The sequence below is a fragment of the Carex rostrata genome, chromosome 28, assembly GCF_964058835.1.
Source record: "Carex rostrata chromosome 28, lpCarRost1.2, whole genome shotgun sequence".
Lineage (NCBI taxonomy): Eukaryota > Viridiplantae > Streptophyta > Magnoliopsida > Poales > Cyperaceae > Carex > Carex rostrata.
The window spans coordinates 1,559,521-1,584,335 of NC_135945.1; the positions used below are offsets into that span (position 1 = coordinate 1,559,521).

Here is a 24,815-nt window from a genome sequence, read left to right on the forward strand (position 1 = left end):
TTTAGAATGTAAAAAATAAAAAAAAAAGTATAATTTAGAATGTAAGTATAACCATAGTTTTCATTTTTTTTTTTTTTTACTTTAGACAAAAGATCAATACTTGATTGAATGGATTCGATTGTAGTACAACTGTACAAGAGCTCAACCCACCCTTTCTGTGGTTGTGGGTCCCCGTGGTATTAAATTAAATAAGATTGGATTATATTGGTATAATATTTAAATGTGATTGGATTATATCGGACTACCGGTAAATATTTTATTAAGGGCCCCTTCTGCAGTGGCAGTGGTATTGCATTAAATGGGATGAGCCCGGTTCACTGTCCAACCTTCCTCCTTTCTTCTCTACTCCGTTCGTTTGACTAAAATCAAATTACCCCCAAATCAACTCCATCGTTCTTCTCTACTCCTTCAGTTCTTCTGAAGAATGGCTCCAAATGGCAAGAATCGATCCTAGACATCAAGAATTTGGAGAAGAATGGCTTGATTTGACCGGTTTTAACCGGTTTTTCGCTAAAAAAATGGAAAACCAAGAAACTCGGTACAAAATCGGATCGACTGCTGCCGATTCAGGTTCGACTCGGCCGATTCCGGTCTAAATCGGCCGATTTTTCCTTCTATTCAGAAAACCAATCATTGTTGCTATAGTTATCTGATGTTTTGTGATTAAACAAACACTTGTAAATTGGACATTTTACATATTTCTTACACCCAAAAAAAAAAAAACTTACAACATCTGAAGAAGGGAATCTCCAGCCATTAAGTTCGAGATAGAACCGATCAGCGGCCATCTGATCATCAAACTCAATTAACACACTATATCGATCCTCCATGCCGTCATTCCTATTAAGTATAATTTATTTTTGTTAATTATATAAGAGATTAAGAACTGATCAGAAGCAATTCGTACTGGCACTGACAATATCCAATAATCACCTAATAAAGGTGATTCTAGAGGCACGTTGAATGTAGGAACCACAAACCCAAACGAAATCATCTGGCGATAGGTCATTAGCAATGGCCAGCACAAAGAGAAGCTTCCCTCGCTTCGCCTGTATGCATTCAAATATGAATATAGAATAAACACTAATTTCCAGAAACAGTAGTAATTTTATCCAAATACTAGTGACAGTAAGGCATTACAGGGAGAAGAGAATCATTTGACAGAAGAGCAGTGGAGGCGGAGGAGGAGGAGGAGGAGGTGGTGGCGTAGGAGGCAGCAGCTGGGGAAGAAGTAAGATTGCGATAAAGATGAACAATACCTTGAACAATCTTGAACCTATGATCAGGGTTAGGGTTCCATGGCGAGGTGGATGTGGCAATATCTACGGAGGAAGAGTTAACGGAGTTGATTCGGAGGCTGAACATGGCGATCGCTTGCTTGGTTTCTCACTTTCCCCAGTTGTGAGTTGTGACTTGTGAGCTCGGATGGCAGTAACAAATGAATTCGTATCCTCTGCATTAACTCAAAAGGGAATCTTTTGAGTTAATGAATCTAATCCATTCGATATACTTTAAGATTTGTGCATACTAGAACCGCACTAATATAAAAGGACCCCTATATCATAAACAGGAGTCGGATTGACTCCGTTTAAAATCAGACGGTTGAGATTGATTAACTTAAAAGATTTCTTAACAAACAAGGAAAGGAGCTGTTCTGGTGGGTCCCGATCCCCGGCCCCGAGTAATCCAAATTTTGAGTTTGCATCAGGACCGTTCGGAATGAGGTGGCACGCACTAAACTCCTTTAATATTCGTGCCAAACAGATCGGACGGTCTGCATGTGCTGTCCGTACCGTTCGATGAAAACTTTGATGTATCTTGATACACTAAAGTAACTTTAATTAAGGAACTCGGTACGAATATGTTGTCTTTGTTTAACTTTAATTAAAGTAACTTTAATTTAAAGTAACTTTGTGTTTATCAAGGATATGTTGTCTTTAAATTTTAAATTAAATAACTCGGTAAGAATAATTCGAGATGTATTGGAAACTCTAATATTTCGGATTTGTCTCCCCTCAGGTACCGGAGAAGCACAATGAATAAATAACAATCTAGTTAAAGTACAATGGGTAAATAACAGTCAGGTTTTGAGATTTGTGTCAAGTTAAAAGACGGTCCGGATTTACTCATTGTAACTTGCAAGAGGGACAGTATTCGTGAGGGTAAAAAATGACTTTCTGTGAGGGTATACTAATAGAAAAAAAATGTTTTTTTTTTATTAGTGACAGGAATATTTGTGAGGGTATACCAACAGTATCCCTCGTGAATACTTTTCCAGCTGGATTTGGAGGGATAAGAATTCAATATTTTCATCGTACTTTGTTTTGTGAAAAAGAAAAATAAATAAAAAAATAAGAAATAATGAGTAAATAAAAATAGATTACTTCAATATTATACCATATTAATTAATTTACATAAGAGTGTAAGACGTACATCAGTTTAATACAATGCAAGAAAAAAAAAATGATGACAAGAAATTGATATATAGAACTAAGTTGAATATTCAAAATAATTGTAGATTTCTGCTAATTAAATATGGCCAAAGTGAATACTGGAATGTATATAGTGGTTGCTTTTCAGTGGAATATTTAAGATCTATACTATAAATATAAAGCGCTTGTGGTTCCATTGAGAGGGAGATGAAGCGCTGGCCTGTTGCTCAAATTCGACGTACTGATACAATTTCCATTTAATGGTGTCGTTTCGGGAGAAGAGAAGTGCAAAGCAACTAGAATTTACGTGAGAAGAATGTATCTCTGGATCAACATATCAAAAGACAAGCTTATATATAAAATGTGGATTAATTAGTTAACCATAAATGAGACTATATTAGAACAGGTCACTGCCAACTATAGATTATAAAAATATGCTTAAATTTCGAAGTAACTATAGAGTTATCTTTCATTTGCACAAGAGTTTAGTAAAAGCTTCTTCACCTGTGCTTAATTATATGATACAATAACCAGGAGACCAAGCGCAAGTAATAGTTACTATTTATTTCACTCGGTTAAAACTAATAAATTCAATATTTATTTCAAAGTTTTGAAGTTGAGGAATACCAAGTATGAACATGATAAATTGATAATGCTCTTGGAAGATCAATCAACGCAAGGGGAACGAACTGTTTCATACGATGTGAATTATAAATGACCGATTTTTATGGTTTGCCTCTTTGGGTTTTGGAATTCATTAATTAGTACAAGCTAAACAGATAGGGAATCTAGGGAAACGATTAGTCACCTATGGCTCTATATATTGATACTAAAAAATCTCCTTGAATGCCAGTTCATAAGTCATTCGATCCTAAGTTCAATCTAAATAACCCCAATTTTCCTTTCTTATACATCTTCTCATAACTCATGGAAAATTCAGACTCGGTAAACTACATCAAAGTCTCGCACCATTTCAAATTCAACTGCTTACCGATGAAGAATCAGCATCTTGAGGAATTTGTTTCCTCCCCTGTGTTTCGTGCATTAGGCAATGAATGGATCATCGACTATTATTACCCACCAGGTTCACGCCTAGATGGGTCCGGGTTATATTCTATTGCTTTCCTTGTTAAGCTTCACGGCAAATATCTAAAAGGTGGCTTGAACCCAACATTCAGTTTTAGTATCATGAAGAGAGATGGCACAACATACACACTATCACATGAACATCTAAAAGGAGGCGTGGCGGTAGAAAAGGGACGAGCATTTGCTTTTGGTGAATATCGTAGTCGGAGATCAACATTTTGGACAGATTTTGTCAAAAATGGTAGTTTTGAATTAATTTGTAGCATCGATAACACAAATATACCTCAGAATAGGTGCTCCCTTGGGGTGCCAAAATCATTTGATTGGCACAGCCATTTTGGGAAGCTCTTGGAAAGTAGTGAAAGCGCGGATGTAGATTTTCATGTTGAAAATCGTTCTTTTTTGTGCCATAGATTAATACTGGTAGCACGATCTCCTGTATTTAAAGCAATGCTCTTTGGAAATATGGCCGAGGCGACACAACAACAAATTAAAATTGCAGACATGTGCCCCAAGGTTTTTGAGGCAATGCTTCACTTCATATATACTGATTCTTTTCCCAGTTGCAATTCTGACAAGGCATCCACGAAATTGACAGTACAGTTGTTTGAAGCTGCTGATAGATATGCACTAGAAGGGTTGAAGGAATTATGTGAGGATGAGCTATGTTCTAACATTTCACTTGACACGGTTACGACCACTTTGGCCTTTGCTCTGCAGCACAACTCTCCATGGCTCAAAAATTCTTGCCTAGATTTCATTACGGAGCCCGAAACTCTAACTAGTTGGACATTAAGTGATGAATATGTAGATTTCATTAGAAGCTTCCCATCTATGTTGGCTGAAATAAGAGATCGGAGGAAAGAAAGGATTGCTAATAGTTGTTCAATTTTGTGAATATATTTTTGAAGAAAGAACTATGTTAATCTTTAATATAGGTGCTTCTCTATCTCATTGCAGTCAGTTCTCTCTTTGCTTCTTATTGCTTCTTTCGTTTTTTATGAACTTACTGGCACACCTACCTGGAAACCTAATTCTACCCCAGTAGTTTACTTAAGCAAAGTGAACAATTTAACTGTACCATAACACTATACTAAAATATTCGAAATTGTGGATTAAAATGTTAAATTTATTTTCTTCATTTTCTTTTATACTTGATAGGGTCACTTAATTATGTCAAAATCCTTTTTTTTTTCTCCAGGCAACTCGAGTATAAATTTGCTGTAGAAGTGAAAGAAGCTGAGTTTATTGTTAAAAAGGCGGTGGTGAATTGGAAAAGTAATGAAGTATTTTGGAGAAAATCGGTCAATAAATTTTGATAGAAGTTGTAGCAAATGTTATTCTGTGGGAAATGTGGTATGATGAGGATCATATATTATTACCCTTTGGTCAAAATACATAGATTAAGTTGGTTTTTCTCTTTATCTTTTGTTTTTTTATTTTTCAATCCTTAAAGGTACTAATTAATGTAAAAGAACTGGTTTAAATAATTTGTGAATTAGATTACTTTTTTCTTATTGAGGATGCTTAAAGGCTTACTGCCAACTGTCTGATTTTTTTTTAGATTTCAGTGCGTTAATGCTTTTGCTATGTTTAGAATCATGAAATTGTTAGTTAATAGTTGTACAAGAATTAGAGTGATGCTATATGGTACTATATATGCATAGCATGCACTGGTTCGTACTATATATGGATCAATATCTTCATATTTGTTCCAAGCAATCGAGCTGAACCGGTCAACATGATCTACATATGAAAATATACTTGTAGTTCAAAATTTTACATTTATTACAATTTATTTACTATGTTTTTATATTGGTAAAAAATCACTTGATCTAAAAATTTGAGATCATTCAAAAGTAGTGATTTTCTATCTATCTAAAAAAATAGTAATAATTTTTTTAAAAATATAAAAAATAGTAAAATATTTTCATATGGATATCATGATTAATAATGAATATGACTTTATTTGGGAATCTAAAATACCTTTAAAGGTTAATTAATTCTTTTTTTTTGGCTCTTAAAAAGAAATAGGATCCTTACTAAGGATACTTTTAGCAAGAGAGGCTAGCATGGTGATAATAATTTGTGTAATGTTCATTTGTTAATTATCAGATATGGAATTGGATAGTTGAAGATAATAATTTTAAGTTTGAATGAACAAATGTTGATGATTTACGGGTATTAGATGTTGCTATTCCATAGACTAATAGTTGAGGTAATTAGAGGTGCAGTCCTCTAAGACAATTTTTTTTCCTTTTTTTTTTTTTGATAAAACAGTCCTCTGGGCTATTTGATCAGAAAGGAACAAAATATTATTTCAGCAATGTTCTAATACTGAATTCTTCTCAATGCGGCGACAATTGATGTGCACAACTGGTCCATATTTATATAGCGAGTGGTGGTTTAGGGTTAGAGCTGATAGGGTCCTAGCTTTTTTATTTTTGATAGCGAGCCTCTTTAATATTTAAAATGTTTTAGCAGTATATAGGTTTGGCGGTCGGCCCGATGTAAATAACTTTTTTTTATAAATATATCTTTTAGTGGATCATTTCCACTAAACCTTAAAAAAAAAAGTTACTTCTTGTTGGATAGGAAGAGAAGGAATTGAAAGGTCCTTCCTTTTACTTGGTTGGTTCCTGTGACATCAAGGATTTTAATTTTCTCCAAAAGTTTGATAGTGGCACTGAAAAACAGGATTAAATATTGAGTTATGTGATTAATTATAGTTATTAGAATATAAACCATGATTAATCCAAAATTTGAGTATGTTTCATATATTGTAATGGGTAAATTTGTGTGTTTCTAAAGTTTAAAAGGGTAAATATGATATTATGAATTTTAGAGGGGAGAATATGTAATTTCAAAGTTTTCGAGGAGTATACATGAAATTCCCCTTTATTTTTCTGAAACTTAAAAATATTTGACGAGAAAAGATAGAGGGCCCAAAATAATGTAATAAATTAATACTTAACAAAATAAATAAAGCCTGTGAACGCACATTAGTTTTATCGACATGTCTCAACGCAAATAGTGGACGAACCAATGCAAAGTTTACCCAATTGCAAAATTATTTTCAAAATTGATGAATGTCTAATAGGTGGCCCAATAAACCTCTTAATTTACAGCCCAATAAAGACTTTTTCCTTTTTGTTACCCTTAATCACCTGAGGTAACAGAACTTTTAAGATCATATCATCGTCCATTTCACCTCGGACCGGATTGGTTTAGATCAAATGATTCTGATCGGACGAACTGTATAGAAACACAAATATTATGTTACCTCAGAGCGTACCACTCGTACCGTATAAAGACCATCTGCATTGAGATTTTTGCCAGATTAATACAGACGACTCAGATCTCATTCTACACTGTAAGGTATCGCACTGCATCTGATTTCAATCTTTCTTTTCTATCATCAATCACATCTGAATCGGTAACAAAGATAAATTATATATCAAATCTGAGGTGATCCTCTACTTTAAGAGTTGCGTCAGATTAATACAGACGGGTCAGATCTCATTCTACACTGTCAGGTATCGCACTGCATCTGATTTCAATCTTTCTTTTCTATCATCAATCACATCGATCTGAATAGGTAACAAAGAGAAATTATATATCAAATCGGAGGTGAGTCTCTTCGAAAACGCACCGATTAAGTTTGGAAAACGCTCAATAATCGAATCGAATAGGAACATTGGAGTGACAATTGCTTGGTAGAAGATCCTAATTTGAAGTAAGGTCCCTGGTTAGATCTGATTTGTTCTGGTAGAAAGTGAGAAGTGATTATTATTCTGCTTCAGTAACACCTACTAATGAGATAATTCAACTATGGCGCACTGGATCTCCTCTAAGATCAAGGCCGCTGAGAATCTCCTTCAGCATGTGAGCACCTAACCACCTATTCCTTCTTTTTCTATGATTTAGTTATTGCGTATTGAATTCCTCTAGAATTTGTTGATTTATTCTTTGTACGTTTGATCAAAGAAAGTGAGTATTTAATCCATAACCTCGCCTGATTAAACTTATAATAACTTTATAAAAATCCAAAAGATATGAAAAGACTTGAATAGTTCTGATCTTCTGATTCCAATTACTGAATTACATACAGTTAGTTTAGTAATGTTGTATCTGTTAGGGATTTAAACTTGAATTTGGTTAGAAAGCTAGCATAGTTAAGTAATTGTTTTAACTAAAGTTGACAACTGTAATACTTTTCCAAGCCAAAAAAAAGGCCAGTTGTTTAGTACTTAGTACTGTACCAGACTCATTTGGTACCACTGCGAATTGTAACTATTCCTATCCGAACTGCTTCAAATCTGAATTCTTGCTAGATTTATATTGTCACATCTTATATTACCAATACTTAAGCAAATATCTATTTTAGTACTTCTCTGATCTATTAATTATAAAACCAGATCGATCAGCAAGCAGCTGAGTCCCTTGGCAAGACTGACCAGCTGGGCCCACCTTCTGGACCACAAGTATTTGCCAATGACGTCCCGGACCCCACGAAACAAGTTGTCACAGATCCCAAATCCATCAACCTCCCCAGGAAAAAACCTACTCTGTCAAAATTATTGCCCCAAAAATCACCTATTGTTTCTGGTAACATTTCTGGTAACAGCAGCAGAGTTGCTTCACCATCAAATTTAACTGTCACAGCAACTGATAGTGCTGATGCTGACTGGACTGAGATTCTCAGTACCCCTTCAAAGCCAATAAAAAGGGAGATGGTTCCTAATGTGCGAGGTCAAAGTCGAGCTGGCACGGTAAAGAGAGAGAAAGATAGTAAAGGAGAGAAGAGAGAGGATACTAAGAAGGCTGTTGATTCTGGCACTGAGAGCGAGAGTGAGTCAGACTCTGACTTTTCGTATGATTCAGAGGTGGAGAAGAGAAAGATAGAGGAGAGGAGGAAAAGGAGGGAGGAGAAATTGGCTCAGCTGGCAGCTAAGGCGATTAGGGAAAAGGAGGAATTGGTTGCAAGAATGGAAGGGGAGAAAAGGAGTCTTGAGAGAGTTCTTCAGGAGAGAGAGAGGGAACAAGCTCAACAGGTATTGCTTTTTCTCTCAGATTCTGTTAAATCTTAAATGTTCATTGTTTCAAGCAAGGTGTTTCTTTTTTTTTTTTTTTCTGGTATTTTTGAACCCAAAAGGACATAAATCAAAGGTTACTGTTATTTGTGTGTGTGTGTGGTTTTTTTTTTTTTTATAATGTCCCATTTGCCTTTTATTTGTTTCAGGCTACACAGTTACTGGTGAATACAACTGAAACAATAGAGGCTGTTGAGTTAGAGAAGAAAAGGCATAATAGTACAAGAATGGAAGCTCTTTCTCGTGTCGCTAAGCTTGAGGTATTTACCTATATGTGTTATAATTTATAAATAAAACTTGGAGAAGTTTCTTATATACCCAAGAGAACCTCAAAACTTAATCCATTCTATTGCCCTATGAAAACTTTGTGACATACGATTTTTAAGTATCAGAGCATTTTCTGATAACCCTTTTTCATCTCATTTGCATATTTAACCTATATGAAGAGGGTATATGTAGATATTCTTTTCATATATAGGGCATGTCTTTGCTTAGATATTATTTTCTTTTGGGTATATGTATCCTTGAGATTTTGCAGGGTTACCCCTGAAAATTCCCCTTTTCTAAAATGCAGGTAAAATTATGCCTGCTTTGGAAATTTGTAATAAAAGTTTGAACTTACCATCAAATTTACTTTTGTCACATTCACCATCAACAGATGCCTTCTCCATCCAATTTGAAAGATCCATGATCATGCACTTCTTTTCTCCTCTTAAAAAATCAACTGTGTTAATGACTCTTGAGGTAACGTTTTTTATTTTCCAGGCTATCAATGCTGAGCTCTCGAAAGTGCTTGCAACTACCCAATGGAATCTAGAATTGGAAGTAGGTGTTATTTCTTCATTTATTCATTTGCTATTTCACCTTCAATGTTAAAAATGCCCCAAGTAAGAGATGAATGTGACATCTATGAAATGCTTTATGGCCACCAAACACATTATTGATGCATAGCAATAAGGTCAAGTTACCTGCACACATTGTTTTGGCCATATTAATAAGCAGCCTATTTATTCTCTAATTCATTCACATTTTTACTTTGCTAGTCAGACTACTAATCTGCCTTTTTATTTCTAAATCATATTTGTTGAAGAAAAGGTTAAAAGAGTAGCCCAAATCAGAGAGCAGATTGAATCGAAGGAACATGCTCAGGAAGGTGAACTACTGCCCAAGAGTGTTAACTTATTTCTTTATTATTGGTCTCTCTCAAATTGCTCGGATTTGATCGGAGATCCCATGCAAATCGGACCGTCAATTTCAGTTTGGACGGTCCAGACCAACCTTGACTGCATATTTTCCTTTTGCCTGCCTATTCTGATTAGTGGTGTTTATCGGTTCTGTTCGGATCAAAGCAAAATAAAATAGGCAAACCAAAGTTTTCTTTGGTTTTCAAAAATATAACCGAACCAATTGAAATAAACTTATCAACCGAATTTTTTGTTAATTATTTTTTTTGGATGGATTTAAAAATTTTGTTTGGTTCAGTCTTAATCGGTTTAAAGTTTAAACCGAACCAAGCAATATACATTATGTCGTAATTTTTGAATTATTTTAAATGTTTGGTTCGGACGGGAATGGGTTTCAGAATTTCAGTCGGTCTAACCAGTCTTAAACTTTTCTAAACCAAACCAAACGATTAAACCAGTTTTCAAAATTGAACTGAAGCAATCCATTTAATGAGAAAAACCGAACATTTAATTAGAATTCTCTCGGTTTGGATTAAAACCGATTAAACCGGACCCGATGAACACCCCTAATTCTGACCAATATTGCTAATATGAAGTTATACTTAATCTGAACCGTTCTATCTGAAATAGACAGCTTAGATCTGCATCGGACTCTTCAATGAAATCTTGTATCCCTCAAGAGTTATTTTTCTCCTTTTAGCATCTATCTGTTCTAATATTGGGCTTGTTATATGTGCTTTATATTCAGAGTATAGAAGGAAGATGTCAAAGATTCAAGCGAGATCCACTTCAGGAGATAAAGTAACTTTCCATTAGAGCATTAATTTAGCATCAGATTATAAATAGTAATAGTAAATAACTCATCTTTTAATTTTTTATGCAGTCAAAATCTTTGAGCAAATTCAAATTGGAGCTAATTGATGCAGAGTATTCTCTTGTAGTTGATAAGGTTGCAAGACTGCAGGATAAGGTCAGTTATTTTCAACTTATAATTGTGCCTTTAGCAATTTGCAAATATAAACAAATGAAAATCAAGTTCTTAATATTCTTGACAGCCTATTTTTCTTTTTTTTTTTTCTTTTATTTGTAAGGTTAGAAGTATTGAGGAAAACATCAATATGACAAAGATGGAAATGGAGAATCAAACTGAAATGGAGACAGAACTGGAGAAGAGACTTGACCAACTTAGTGATCGCTTGATTCAGAAACAAAGCCAGGTAGGACTCCCTTTAAAGAATGCCAAAGAACAAAAATTTGCAAATAATATATAATGTATTGTCCTATAATTGTTTAATTATATTATCTGTTTTTATAATATTTCACTGCTAGAATTTTTTCTTATATTTGAGCATCAATATTTAAACAAAATTATAATGTGATCCCTGGCTTGTGTTTTTTCTCGTCAGGTGGAGGCTCTCTCATCTGAGAAGGCCACACTTCTACTGAGAATTGAGGTTTGTCCTTTTTCTTTTGTTAATAGTAGTAGAAGAGAATTTAGGTACTTCCTATATCCTCTTTGGAAATTGCAAAAAAGAAAGTTCATATAATCCTCTTTGGAAATCTGCAAACAGTTCCCAAATATTTTTGTGCTTTCAAGTTGTACAGTAACATATTAAGAGCTTTTGGCTTATTTCATACTAATGTCAACCATTAAAGCTGAGTTGACTCAAGCAAAAGTTCCTTATTATCTAAACCTTTTGAAATTTCCTTTTAAAATTTATAGTAATGTAAATTCCCATGTTGAATAGAGTTAGGAGCAATTTTTTCAATATGTTACAGAGAATATCCATGCCATCACACACAAACATAATGGCTGGAAATGTTTATGAAGAATTGCTTTTAGTCACACGAACTAGAAGTTGCGAAACAAATATAAGAAAGTCTAAATCTATGTTACCTGTGAATTAGCAGAAGACAAATTAAAAAGTACAATACAATAATACAAAATGAAATAACACCATTTGTTTGTTTTTCATTGTAGATGGTTTCAAGATTACTTGATGGGACAAATTCCACTGATCACCTAATTGACATAGAGTCTGGCACTGCCAGAGCACAGGAATATCCTGTCAGAGAAAGAACTGGAGGTCTCCAGTTAGGATCAGTGATCCATCAACTGGACTCCATTTTGTCAGCGGGGCTGCCTTTCCTCAGGAGGAATCCAAAAGCCCTAATTTCAGCACTTGTTTATGTTGCCATCCTCCACATTTGGGTCATGTACATACTCTTCTCAAAATGAAATTTTGGTGACATTTTCACTTCGCTTGCACTATATTGTTACTTATTGGAGCCATAATTCAAAGAGTTCCTGTAATTCCTTCTAGTCATTAAATGATGTATATAGGAAAATCAAGTTGGTTATTAGACTGTCATTTGTATAAGTTAGTCCCACAAGCTTTAAAGAAAAAAATTAAGTTGTTCCTTGAAGATTGAAAAAGAATCTGAGTTGAACTTTCATTTACACACCAATTTAGTCCCGGTGTATTTAAGAAGAATTCAGTTTGTTCTTAAACTTCTTTCAAAAGGGTTTTCTAGTTAAATCTCTTATCAAAATTTGTACAAAACGTAAAAGCTCCTCAAGTCCTAGTTTGCTTATTAGTTATTACTGTCAGCTGGGAGATGTTGGAGCAGTGTGTTAAGATCGCTGTCAATCCATTCTTTTACAACCCAAAGAGTAGTCTTGATCATAAGCTTATCATGTTTTAGGTACTTCGACGCCTCCAAATTGGACCGAGTAATCAAATTATGACCATAATGTATGTAACCAGATGATGAAAAGGTTTTCAGGTCGAAGGATGTAGGGGTCCCGGTTGACCATTCGGATGTGTTCCAGTCTCGCAAACGGTGGGTTCATACGGCCTTGACATCTTTGGTCGGATTTACTAGCCTGACCCTTACTGCTACAGATTCAGAATTAGCATGCATATTGTCTCCTTGCGGATAGAACTCGATCGCCCATTCATAACCACCGACAATAAATGTGTCGGATTGAATGCAGCTCATTGTGCTCATGTTCTTCACGAAGGGACAAACTTGGGTCCGATGCCCATCGGACTCAAATTTGGGTCCGATGGGTTTTAAAACCGTCCGATCCTCTTTAAGATTCGTGCGCACGGATATTGAACAATTGTGCATGGATATTAAAGCGACGTGCACAGATCTTAAAGTATATCGGACGGTTTTGGAACCCATCGAACTCAGTTTGAGTCCGATGGGCATCGGACCCAAGTTTGTCCCCTTCACGAAGGAGTAGTCTGTGATTTCAAAGACTTGTGATTTGGTGACGAACCTGTGATTTCAACCGTACAGGTAAAGAACCTGTATAATCTTTCTTCTAAGAAATAAATGTCGGTGGGGTCCACACCATTTGAAATCTAACTTTATTATTTCCTTTCCGAACAAAGGACAGTTTGGTCCATAAAAAAGATTTATCTCACCATAGATCTGTACAAATTAAATTTGTAGCTGTGAAAATCGGCGCCCTCATTTCGAGAGGATTATAAATAAAACACGGGGAGTGGTGGTTAGAAAAATAGTTATTTAAGGAGTATTCAAGGAATATATAGGAGGATTACAAGTTTCCACAATGGGAAGCTTCCAAGCGGTAGGAGCTCTCCCCTATTGAGGAGTTCGAATCTGCTGTAATCCCGGGAGGAATTACAGGGCCCTGAAATTTTAATATTAACCATTCAAATTTTTTCTGTACAGATCTTGAAAAAAAAGTAAGTTTTCATGCACAAATCTCGAGAAAGACCAACGGTTCGGATTGGAATTACAAGGTCTTGTAATTCCCCAAGAATTACAGCAGATTTATTTTCCCTATTGAGTAAATGACCCCTTGCCATGAAGAAATAAAAAAATAGAAAGACCTTCCGATATGCAATTTATTTGCCTAAACTGTGCATAGGATTTTATTCAAACAACAATGCAGTACAAAGTGCAAGTTCACATATGTAAAATAGAAGTACACATTAGCAACATATAAGCTACGGCCATGTTCTTGTAAGCTGATTGGTGGGCTACGTGGTTATCTTTCCGTCCAACATAGATGTGCAGAAGATCAGTGGTGAAAGAATAGAAAACCTACATAGAATAACGGAAATAAATCTGCTGCGATTCAAATCCCTCCCTTCCCATTCTAGAATATTGCACAAATTTCATGGAGCAATTATTTTTTATGTGCAAATCTCTAAACAAATGAACTTAATTGGAGCTTTGCTAGCTAGCTAGGAGCTAGGCTCTTTGATGATAATGATTTATGAGTACCTCCTTAGTGGGCCTCATCATCTGGGTCAATTTTGGTTGCTGAAAATTGATTTGTCATTCCTTAGTGGGGGGGCCCAACCGGGTACATATATCTTCCACATCTAGAAAAGGTGAAGACCGTCGAGGTCTTTGAAAGAGAAATGTTGAAAGGTGCATTACAACGAAGACTGAGACTCAATGTATGCTGAATAATTGTCGTGTGATCAGGAGTGAACCTAGAGTGTTCCAGGGGGTCCCCCCTCCTCTCCACTTGGATTTTGAGTTTTAGTGGAGATCGGAATATTTTGATTGACTTTGCTCTTTTCTCTGAAATTTTTTTTTATCGAGTACCTAATTAGTTAATGGATTTAAAATCAATTAACTATTTAAACTTGATTCAATATTTTTTTGTCCTCCTCCAACGAAAATCCTGAATCCGCCCCTGCATGTAATAATACTCTTAATAAGAGTCCTAACATGTTGAAAGTCGTGTTACATCTCTTGATAACATTTTTTTTTATGTGCAAATCTCTAAACAAATGAACGGACGGATTTGGAACCGCAGGGATTGCAAGGATTTTTTAATCGCAGCAGATTTATTTCCATAGAATAACACAATACTTGAAGATGAGGCCAGACTACATTAATTGTCCAGATTGGTTAACCGAGTTTGGAGAGTACATGTCACCCATTTCCAAAGTCAACATGAACCAGGAAACAACACCGATGTTCACATTGTTAGAGTATGTTTCTGTATTCACACTTAATTTTGTGTTCACACATAATTTCATGTTCACACTATATAACGATACCAAAAGCTATGAGACAACATCTAACACACTGATTTGATCGAGGAACCGTGGACAATATTTATATTTTCTCGTACTACCTCAGGGACCCACTGTACATGATATATATAATATATTCATTAGTTATTTAATACTTTATATCATACATACAACCTTCTAAAAAACAAAACAAGAAAAATACAAGAATGGGTGGGCGTCTCAGGGCCCATTCCTTTCGCCGGCAATTCTGACCACTTGCTGTATTATTTTAACCTAAATTTAATTACTGTCTGGCTCGTTTTACCACAGTGATCTAGTTGATTGAATGTTTGGATTCAATGCATCCTATACCGAGTCTTAAAAGGGTTGGAGTTTCAGTGCAAAGGGACTTTGTGTAAAAACTTATCATGAAAATCACATCCTTTAGTGGTAGACACAAATAACCTTCAGTATTAGCTAGCTAACAATAAAAAAAAAAAAAAAGAGACATCTCTCTTCTTCTTTTTTTCTTTTTTCTTATCAAATTGTTAGTGATAATTTTAACCACTAACCAAAAAAAAAATTGTGCTGGGGTTTTACAGCTTTGGAAAAAGTTAGCTAGACACTAATAAGGGCAGTCTTTTTTTTCCTTTTCGTAAAATTTAAGCTGATGCTCACCAGTTTGATATTTTATTACTTACAAATTAAGTAGAGGTTTAAACTAAGATCAGAAAAAATGGTAGGATAAAGCCAGGTGCCAGGTGCCAGGTGTCAACACTATCGATATATCCAAATTTTTTAAATATACCATTTGTATAAAAAAAAATAATAATAAAACACTCTTGTTTTTAAAAAAGTCCAAATTTACCACGATCGCATGGGTTGGTCTGGGTCTGGGGGATTTGCAGATTGGTTCGGTTCTTCACGGTTCAGTATGGGGGATTTGGTTCGGTTCTTCATGGTTCGGTCCGGGTTTGATTCGGTCCCAATCTATACAGTCCACGGGTTAGTCCGGTCCAAGTTTGAACGGCTCTAGTGAAAAAAATTAACCCTTATCCTTGCTAGACCCGTCCCTTGACCCAGTTCGGTCCGGGTTCGGTCCATAGTTCGTCTAGTTCGGTCCTGGACTGTCCGGGTTTTTTCAATACACTAGGACATTCAATGATAATATTTGCACTATAATAAAGAAACTCCAACTAGCTGGTTAGTCTGATACAACTAGCGGATAAGGTACAGAGAGATAGACTTCAGCTTGGGTCCGATGGTCATTGGACCCAAAGTGGTTCCAATGGGTTCGCTCACCATCGGATCTGTTTTAGGATTCGTGCGCACGAATTTTAAAGCATACGCAAAAGTGCGGGCACGAATCCTAAAGCAGATCCGATGATGAGCGAACTCATTGAAACCACTTTAGATTCAATGACCATCGAACCCAAGCTGTTCTCCAGAGAGATAAAATTGGAAACTGAGGCCTCCATAGAAAATCAGCCCACATAAACCCATTGATTGATTACAAAATATACCACGTAAATTTTATATATAGCAATATATATAATCTGTCAAATGTAGAAATTCAAACAGTAAAAAGGGGTATATTTGTATATATGTGTGTGTGTGTGTGTGTGTAGAAGGGAGTGTAAAGTGTTCTGAGAGCTATCAGTATGCATCTTCTCCCTTTAATCAGAATTCTTTGGGCTAAGCAAAGATGAGAGCTATCAGCTATGGCGTGATATCATTTTTCTATATAATGCAAAAGTTTGATCGTTGATCTGGTCCATTAATATATCGCAAAGCATGCTCACTATTCACTGATACAAAACATATTTATTAATTTCAAACTCACATAGATAAAAGAGTGCTACAAATTCCAATTACAAATTAGAACAATTCATGGAAAATATAACCAAGAGAAACACTTGTACTTAAACCTGAAAGCACAGTTATTCATTCATAAAACAACAGGGAAGCATCAATCCTCAATTAACTACTTGCCCTTTATTATTTATTACTGACTTCTGGTACCCTTAGTAGGGGTTAAGATCTCCATTTTTTGACAACCCAAAGAGTAGTTTTGATCATAAGCTTATCATGTTTTAGGTACTTCGACGCCTCCAAATTGGACCGAGAAATCAAATTATGACCATAATGTATGGAACCAGATGATGAAAAGGTTTTAATGTCGAAGGATGTAGGGGTCCCGGTTGACCATTCGGATGTGTTCCAGTCTCGCAAACAGTGGGTCCATACGGCCTCGACGTCTTGGGTCGGATTTATTAGCCTGACCCTTACTGCTACAGATTCAGAATTAGCTAGCATATTGTCTCCTTTCGGATAGAACTCGATCGCCCATTCATAGCCACCGACAATAAATGTGTCGGATTGAATGCAGCTGCTTCTCCTCATGTTCTTCAGGAAGGAGTAGTCTGTGATTTCAAAGACTTGTGATTTGGTGACGAACACGGGATATGCCCTAAGGGATCTCACTGCTTTCTGAATTTGCATTGTTGATGCCTAGCTATAATTTTTCACGATGGAGTGGTTTGTCATTTCGAGAGGGTTATTATAAATAAAAGACGGGGGAGTGGTGGTTTAGAAAAATATTTATTTAAAGAGTATAAAAGGAAAAGGAGCATTACAAGTTTCCACCATGGGAAGCTTCCAAGCAGTAGGAGCTCTCCCCTTTTAAATGACCCCTTGTCATAAAGAAATAAAAATAAAAAAACACCTTCATATTAATTACAATAATGTTTGCATGAGCCAGGAAACAACACTTATATTCACATTGCTGGAGCCCGTCTCATACTTACAATAATGTTCACATTGATTGAACTCCTATTCACACTTAATCTCATGCTCACACAAAATCTAACCGTCATCAGAGTTGAAATTGGAAAAACTAACGATGGACGACATCTAACCCACTGGTCAGAAAAACTGTCAAAAAAAAAACAGTCACCCAAGCAGTGAGAATATCACGGTGAAGAAAGAAGATGAAAAGAAAGCAGAAGAAAAGTTTAAAAAGAAAGGAGGAGAAGAAGAAAGGAGAAAAAAATAAAGGGAAATAGAGTAGTAGATTACAACACTAAAAACAAACATCAACAATAAAAAAAAAGTCGTTAATTTGTATTGTATTCATAAGATATATATAATATATTTAACCTTCTAATACTTATATTTTGTTAGTTGTCAATATATAGCTTGATTAGATGGTATTTGCAAATGATAAGTATTGCTCGTAGGTAGGATTTTATAATAATCTCGTGCATTTTATATTGTTTTCATAAGATATATATATATTTTTAGTACATTAGTAAATAATTTTTTTCTCTTAGCTTATCTCTCAAGGATATGGATAAGAAAATTATAGATATCTTATCAGAATTTGTTTTTAACAAAAAGATAAAAATATGAACAAAGTAATTTCGTAAGCGTTATCTTAGAATAATTATTAAATATAAACTTTATATATATTAATTTTTTTATTTGTACATATACCTACGTACTATCTAATATTATGAAAACTTAATTTACATATTTTAGACAATATTTATATTTTCTCGGACTACCTCAAGGACCCACTATATATACATGATATATATAATATATTCATTAGTCATTTAAAACAATAAAAATAAAAGAATGGGTGGGCTCCTCTGGGCCCCTTCCTTTCGCCGCCAATTCTGACCACTGGTAGTATTATTTTCAATAAGACTAGATCTGAAGTTTTTTGAACAAAACCAAAAATCCCTTTTATCCTACCATTTATGTTCCCTTTGTTTTAATATGATAAAAGGTGATATGTTCATATATATATCATCATCTTTTTTCTTGTAGGAACATTAGAGCATTAATTAAGCATCAGATTTTAAGTAGTTTTCAATAGTAAATAATCATCTATTCATCTTGATATTGGGCATAGTTAATTTGCAAAGCCCATAAATAGAAAAAAGTAATTATATAATTATTTTTTTTAGGGAAAGAAATTATATACAGTCGGTAAGAAAAAAAATTATCAAAAAATAACTATAACAGAATATTATTTATAAGAGATGAGCTACGGTGAGTTGCGAAGTAAAATGTGTTTCTACTTCATACCGTATTTTCATTTTGAAAGTCCAAACGACCGATCCGAACCGTTAGATGTGATCTCCATATTGAAATGTACTTGGAGACCAAATTTTACATTTTTTGGAATTTTTTTACTATTTATTAAGCAATTTCTAAAACTGTTGTTTTGCTGTAAACAGTAAAAATTTCTGGACCATCGGTCAGCAATTTTCAAAATTGCTTAATAAATAGTAAAAAAAAATTTCAAAAATGTAAAATGTGGTCTCCAAGCACATTTCAATATGAAGATCATGTTGAGCGGTTCGGATCGGTCGTTTGGATTTTCAAATCGCAAAATATTAGCATGAAATAAAATAGTCATTTTACTTCGCAACTCACCGTAGCCCATCTATAAAATTTGTAGGATTTTCTTCATATTTAGTTTTCTTGCTCGTCAATCAATTGGCGTAGCCTATAAAAATATTTGTTAGGTCAGATAAATCATCTAATACAACACAATTACAATCATTTTTTTCCCCATTGCCTAACATAATTCATAATCCTCCTTTTGTTGCTTCAAATATTATGGAGAAGTCAGAAAAACCTAATTTAGAGATAGAATCTCCCAATCTCCCTTATGACATCCAGCAAGAGATACTAACATGGCTGCCTGGCAAGTCGCTCATCAGGTTTCAAGCAACATGCAAGTTGTGGTACAATTGGATGCACGACCCCACCTTTGCGAAAAAAAATTTTGACCGCGGAGGCCATCGTTACAGATGCATCCTCTACTCCCACATAGAGACTGTTGATGGGTCCATGCAGCCCCATCTTAAGGTGTATCCCACATAGAGACTGTTGATGGGTCCATGCAGCCCCATTATAAGTTGTTGATCAATCTTCGGTCACTACCAGAACCTATGCGATTCAATTATAAGATATCTGATTCTTGCAATGGTATTGTTTGCATTTATAAAACGAACTATGAGAACAACATTGTTCTTTATAACCCATTGACCAAAGAGGGTGTGCTTCTGCCAGAGCCAACCACATTAATTTCAGGTGACAGCAAAAGTTATCGTTACCAGGATGTGTACATTTATCCCATCAATTGATGACTACAAGATTGTGTGTATCTATTCTGAAAATTATTGTGTCATTAGGGCATTGCGCTGTTTTCTCATTATCATCTTGGTCATGGAATAAGATCACCTTGAACATCAGAATTCCAGTTCTACTCAGCCCGATTATTGCCAATGGGGTAATGTTTTGGATTAGTGTCTCTGGCTCATCGGTTTTATGGTTTGATCTAGCTACTGAACAATCAGGAATAATTGATCTCCCACCTGACATACCTGACGTAATGCAATATAAGATACTTCTATCTGAGGTGGAAGGAAGCCTTGTTTTCATGTATTGGCATGAGAAAAAATTATATATGTCAATTTGGGAGCTTCAAGATGTTGAACGAGGTATTTGGATGAGGCGGCCCCCTATTTGCAAACCAATTGCTGTGTGCATGCCAGAATCCAATTCTTGTTTCTTAGGTGATGTTATCTTGGATCAGCGAAGAGCACCTTTTTCTTTGTTTTATACAATGTACTTTGTTTCAATATTAGGTGACTCCCAAAAGGTTTACAATTGACAAAGAGGAAATGGTTCTAAAATGAATTCTGATTGATTCCATTGTTCCTTTGGGCCTATATAGGCGGTACATTTTGCATACACAACCCTACAACTTCTATAATACCTTTCTTGCCTATATAACCCTACAACTCTCATAATACGATAAACATACATAATTCTCAACACTCCCCCTCAAGATGGGCAAAAGATATCCTTCAAGCCCATCTTGTCACAAAACCTATCTAGATCTATCGAGCTAAGTCCTTTGGTGAGGCAGTCAGCTACTTGATCTCTAGTAGCTACATGACTCAGCTCCAATAGTCTACCCTCTAGCTTTTCCTTTATGAAGAACCTATCGATCTCCATATGCTTGGTTCTGTCATGCTGCACAGGGTTGTTGGCAATGCTAATCGCGGACTTGCTATCGCACCACAATTTCATCTTAGCTCCGTTATCCACCTTGAGTTCTTCCAACAACCTCTTCAGCCACACCATCTCAGCAACTGCCAATGCCATAGCCCTGTACTCGGCTTCTGCTGTCGATCTCGCAACAACTGGCTGCTTCTTGCTCTTCCAAGAGACCAAGTTGCCCCCTACAAACATGCAGTAGCCAGCTGTAGACCTTCTGTCATCAAGAGAACTAGCCCAATCCGAGTCACAATAGCCCTCAATGTTCATGTGCCCATTCTGCCTGAAAATCAAGCCATTTCCTGGTGCACTCTTCAGGTACCTCAGAATGTGATACACTGCGTCCATATGGCCCTTCCTAGGGTCATGCATGTAGCGGCTCACCACGCTCACTGCAAATGAGATATCGGGACGAGTGTGGCTCAAATAGATCAATCTGCCTACCAGTCTCTGGTACCTCTCACGATCAACCTGTTCTCCTGTCTCTGCACTTATTTTGGCCTTCACATCGATTGGAGAAACCACAGGCTTGCACCCCAACATGCCTGTTTCAGTGAGCAAGTCTAGGACATACTTCCTTTGGGATAGAACAATTCCCTCTGCTCCACGAGCCACCTCAATTCCAAGGAAGTACCTAAGCAGTCCCAGATCCTTCACCTCGAATTCCTTCCCCAATCTTGCCTTCAAATGTGCAATCTCCCCCTCGTCATCCCCGGTAATGATCATATCATCAACATACACAGCTAACATAGTAATGTGACCGCCATGTTGTCGAAAGAACACCGTGTGGTCTGCATTGATCTGCTGGTAGCCCATGCCTACCATAGCCTTCCTGAACCTATCAAACGAGGCCCGAGGGGACTGCTTCAACCCATACAGCGACTTCTTGAGCCTGCACACCTTACCCACTGTCTGGTTCGTGCCAAACCCTGATGGTATCTCCATATACACCTCCTCTAACAAGTCACCATGAAGAAACGCATTCTTCACGTCGAGTTGGTGTAACTTCCATCCTCCATTCGCTGCCATGGAAACCAGTGTCCTCACTGTGCTCATCTTCGCCACGGGTGCAAAGGTCTCATCATAGTCGATTCCATAGGTCTGACTGTACCCCTTCGCTACCAACCGAGCCTTGTAGCGTTCAACCAGACCCTCGGGATTCTGTTTCACTGTAAAGACCCACTTGCATCCAACTGCCCTCTTGTCTGGTGGTAGTGACACGAGCTCCCGGGTTCTGTTCTTCACAAGGGCCTCGAGCTTTTCTAACATGGCTGCTTTCCACTTTGGATCTTCTTTAGCAACCTGCCAACACTTAGGGATAGAGACAATGTCTAATGATGCAATGAATGCTCCATGTACAGGTGATATGTATGAGTAAGAGACAAACTGGGCAATGTCATGTGGGAAACCATACCGGTCAGGAGGAATGCCTGCATTCTCGCGAGAAGTCCTCCTTACCGATAAGGGAGTGGGAGGAGTAGATAGAGGAATCATATCACCTGTGTATTCTGGGTCTGAGGTGGATGGTGAAGGTGTCTCAAGAGTCGGAGCGGGCAGGGACAAGAGACTTGGCACAATAGTAGGCACTGTAGGCACGGTTCCCTCATTCTGCTTCTTTCTCCTCACATACACTTCACCATATCTCGACTCCCCCTGAGCCTGAGTTCCACCACCCTCGGACTCAATCCTCTCAACTTCTGGCTCAACTCTAGCCGAAGTCTCCTTTTCCGGCTCAATCACAGCCTCTTCGAGCATGGGGCAACCAATACCACCCACACTCACTATCCTCCTCTCACCATCACCACTACTCTCCTCCTCTCGCCTCATACCTCCTGTATCGAGCGAGCTTTCAAATGGTGATGTTGCTTCTGAGGAGTAGTATGGTTCAAGCTCGTGAAAAGTAACATCCATACTCACAAACATTCGCCTCTCAACTGGACTCCAGCACGCATACCCCTTTTGAGTGGCTGAGTATCCCACAAAGATACACCTCACGGCCCTTGGATCAAGTTTTCCCACATTGGGTCTGTTGTCATGCACAAAGCACACACACCCAAAAGTTTTGAGAGAAAGAATATCTCCATTCTTACCTGTCAGCATCTCAATTTGAGACTTCCAATCCAATACCCGTGAGGGCATCCTATTGATCAAATAGGCTGCTGTCAGAACTGCTTGCCCCCACAAGTGCTTTGGGACTTTCATCGAAATCATCATACTCCGAGTTACCTCAAGGAGATGCCTGTTCTTCCGTTCCGCTACCCCATTCTGCTCTGGTGTGTATGGACATGTGGTCTGATGCTGTATCCCCTGAGATGACAAGTATTCCCCAAACGCCTTATTAGTGTACTCTGTCCCATTGTCAGACCTCAATACTTTCACAACTGCACCATATTGAGTCTGAACCATTTTGTGAAAATCTTTAAAGCAAGCAAGCACATCACTCTTATTTTTCATCAAGTAAAGCCAAGACACACGAGAAAAACAATCAATAAAAGACACAAAGTATTTAAATCCATTCAAGGTAGTTGTAGGACAAGGTCCCCATACATCCGAATGAATCAAATCAAAACTACAATGCTTCCTACTCCCAGAGCTAACATAAGAGCTTCTGGTGTGCTTGCCCAACTCACACGCATCACACACCAATTTTTCTTTATTCGCCTTTTCAAATAAAGACTGATACATCATACTCAAAACTGGAAACGAAGAGTGACCCAATCGCCTATGATGGAGCATCAGTAGGTCTTCCACACTTCTCTCAACAATGGATGAGAGGGCCGAGCTCATACCCTCTTTATCCATGTACCACAGTCCTCTATGCATTGTGCCAGTCCCAATCTCCTTGCCCGTCCCCTTCTCTCGGAAGATCACCTTGGGATTATCAAACAAAACAACACAGTTTAGTTGTGAGATAATGGCACTTATAGATAGGAGATTCACAGGAAAAGCAGGAGCATGCAAAACATTAGACAAAGTCAAAGTGTTGGTACATTTCACTGTACCCTTACCAACCACCGGCTGGGCCGTACCATCGGCTGTCCGGATGCTCTCTGGTACCGCTAAGTGAGTATAGGAAGAGAACTCCTTAGCAGCACCAGTCACATGGCGAGATGCACCGGAATCGACTATCCAATTTGATGATCTAGCGATGGATCTAGAGGAAAGAGCAAGTATATCACTAGTACCTGTAGTCGAGTAAGCAACAGAGGCAAAATTACCCCTGACATCAGAAGAGGAGGAGGTGGATGCATCATCGCGCACACTCTTCCCATCACCTGTCGGTCTCTGCCTGTTCTTGAGCCCCTGAGAATAGGCCTCCACGAGTGCCTGATCCTCCTCTGACAAGCCCACACCAGCTTCTTCTTCCCCCTCAGTAACCATCAGATGTGCCCGGTTGCCTCTTCCACCTCTTCGGCCTCCACGACCGCGACCACGACTCCCAGACTGCCCCCTTCCACCTGTGTCTCTCTCCTTTGGTGGCTTAGGGCAAGCCTGCCTCAGGTGACCTACCTCACCACAGTTGTAGCATTGTCGAGTCTCACCTCTGTACCCAGTGTTACCTGAGTTGGAGATCGCTAGTGCTGACCTCACTCCTGGAGATCCCCCTGTCCCAGCCTGTAATCCCATACGGCTCTCCTCCTGTATCATTGCCGAGATCGCCTCATCCAGTGAGGGGATCTTTGACATGGCTAGCAACATAGCGCTCCTCTGCTCGAATGCTGAGTCCAAATGCCTCAGAAAGTGCATAGTTCTTCTCTGAACATCTCTCACACCCTTCTTGCAATTTGGATCCAAACAGCACTCAGCAGGAGAGAAGTGGTCGTAATCTGCCCACAGTCGCTCCAGATCTGCGGCATACTCTCCAATCGACCTACCTCTCTGTGCTACCTCCTCGATCTCTCTCTCAATCTGAAACACCCTCATGTT

At 37.4% G+C, this 24,815-nt stretch overlaps 4 protein-coding genes across 4 annotated transcripts in view; 2 read left to right on the forward strand and 2 right to left on the reverse strand.

Moving 5' to 3' along the window:
• Positions 1-1,417, reverse strand: part of LOC144545884 (uncharacterized) — a 60,978-nt gene extending 59,561 nt beyond the window's left edge. The window contains exons 1-3 of the mRNA XM_078294459.1: positions 1,141-1,417; positions 934-1,049; positions 729-840 (exon numbers count right to left, since the gene is read on the reverse strand). Coding sequence (XP_078150585.1) covers positions 729-840; positions 934-1,049; positions 1,141-1,365 — 453 coding nt within the window. The 5' untranslated portion in view covers positions 1,366-1,417. The remainder of the gene's footprint in view (positions 1-728; positions 841-933; positions 1,050-1,140) is intronic.
• A 1,942-nt stretch (positions 1,418-3,359) lies between these two features.
• On the forward strand, positions 3,360-4,415 carry LOC144545488 (BTB/POZ and MATH domain-containing protein 2-like). The gene has a single exon (XM_078294055.1). It carries the CDS (start codon positions 3,360-3,362, stop codon positions 4,413-4,415), a length of 1,056 nt encoding a protein of 351 aa, XP_078150181.1.
• A 2,807-nt stretch (positions 4,416-7,222) lies between these two features.
• Positions 7,223-12,109, forward strand: GC2 (golgin Putative 2). Its single transcript, XM_078294435.1, has 10 exons — positions 7,223-7,403; positions 7,937-8,572; positions 8,761-8,871; positions 9,377-9,436; positions 9,707-9,764; positions 10,544-10,596; positions 10,679-10,765; positions 10,887-11,012; positions 11,202-11,249; positions 11,777-12,109. Exons 1-10 carry the CDS (start codon positions 7,350-7,352, stop codon positions 12,032-12,034), a joined length of 1,491 nt encoding a protein of 496 aa, XP_078150561.1. The 5' UTR covers positions 7,223-7,349; the 3' UTR covers positions 12,035-12,109.
• Positions 12,110-16,841: 4,732 nt separating this feature from the next.
• Positions 16,842-17,309, reverse strand: LOC144545489 (BTB/POZ and MATH domain-containing protein 3-like). The gene has a single exon (XM_078294056.1). It carries the CDS (start codon positions 17,307-17,309, stop codon positions 16,842-16,844), a length of 468 nt encoding a protein of 155 aa, XP_078150182.1.
• Between the last annotated feature and the right edge of the window lie 7,506 nt (positions 17,310-24,815).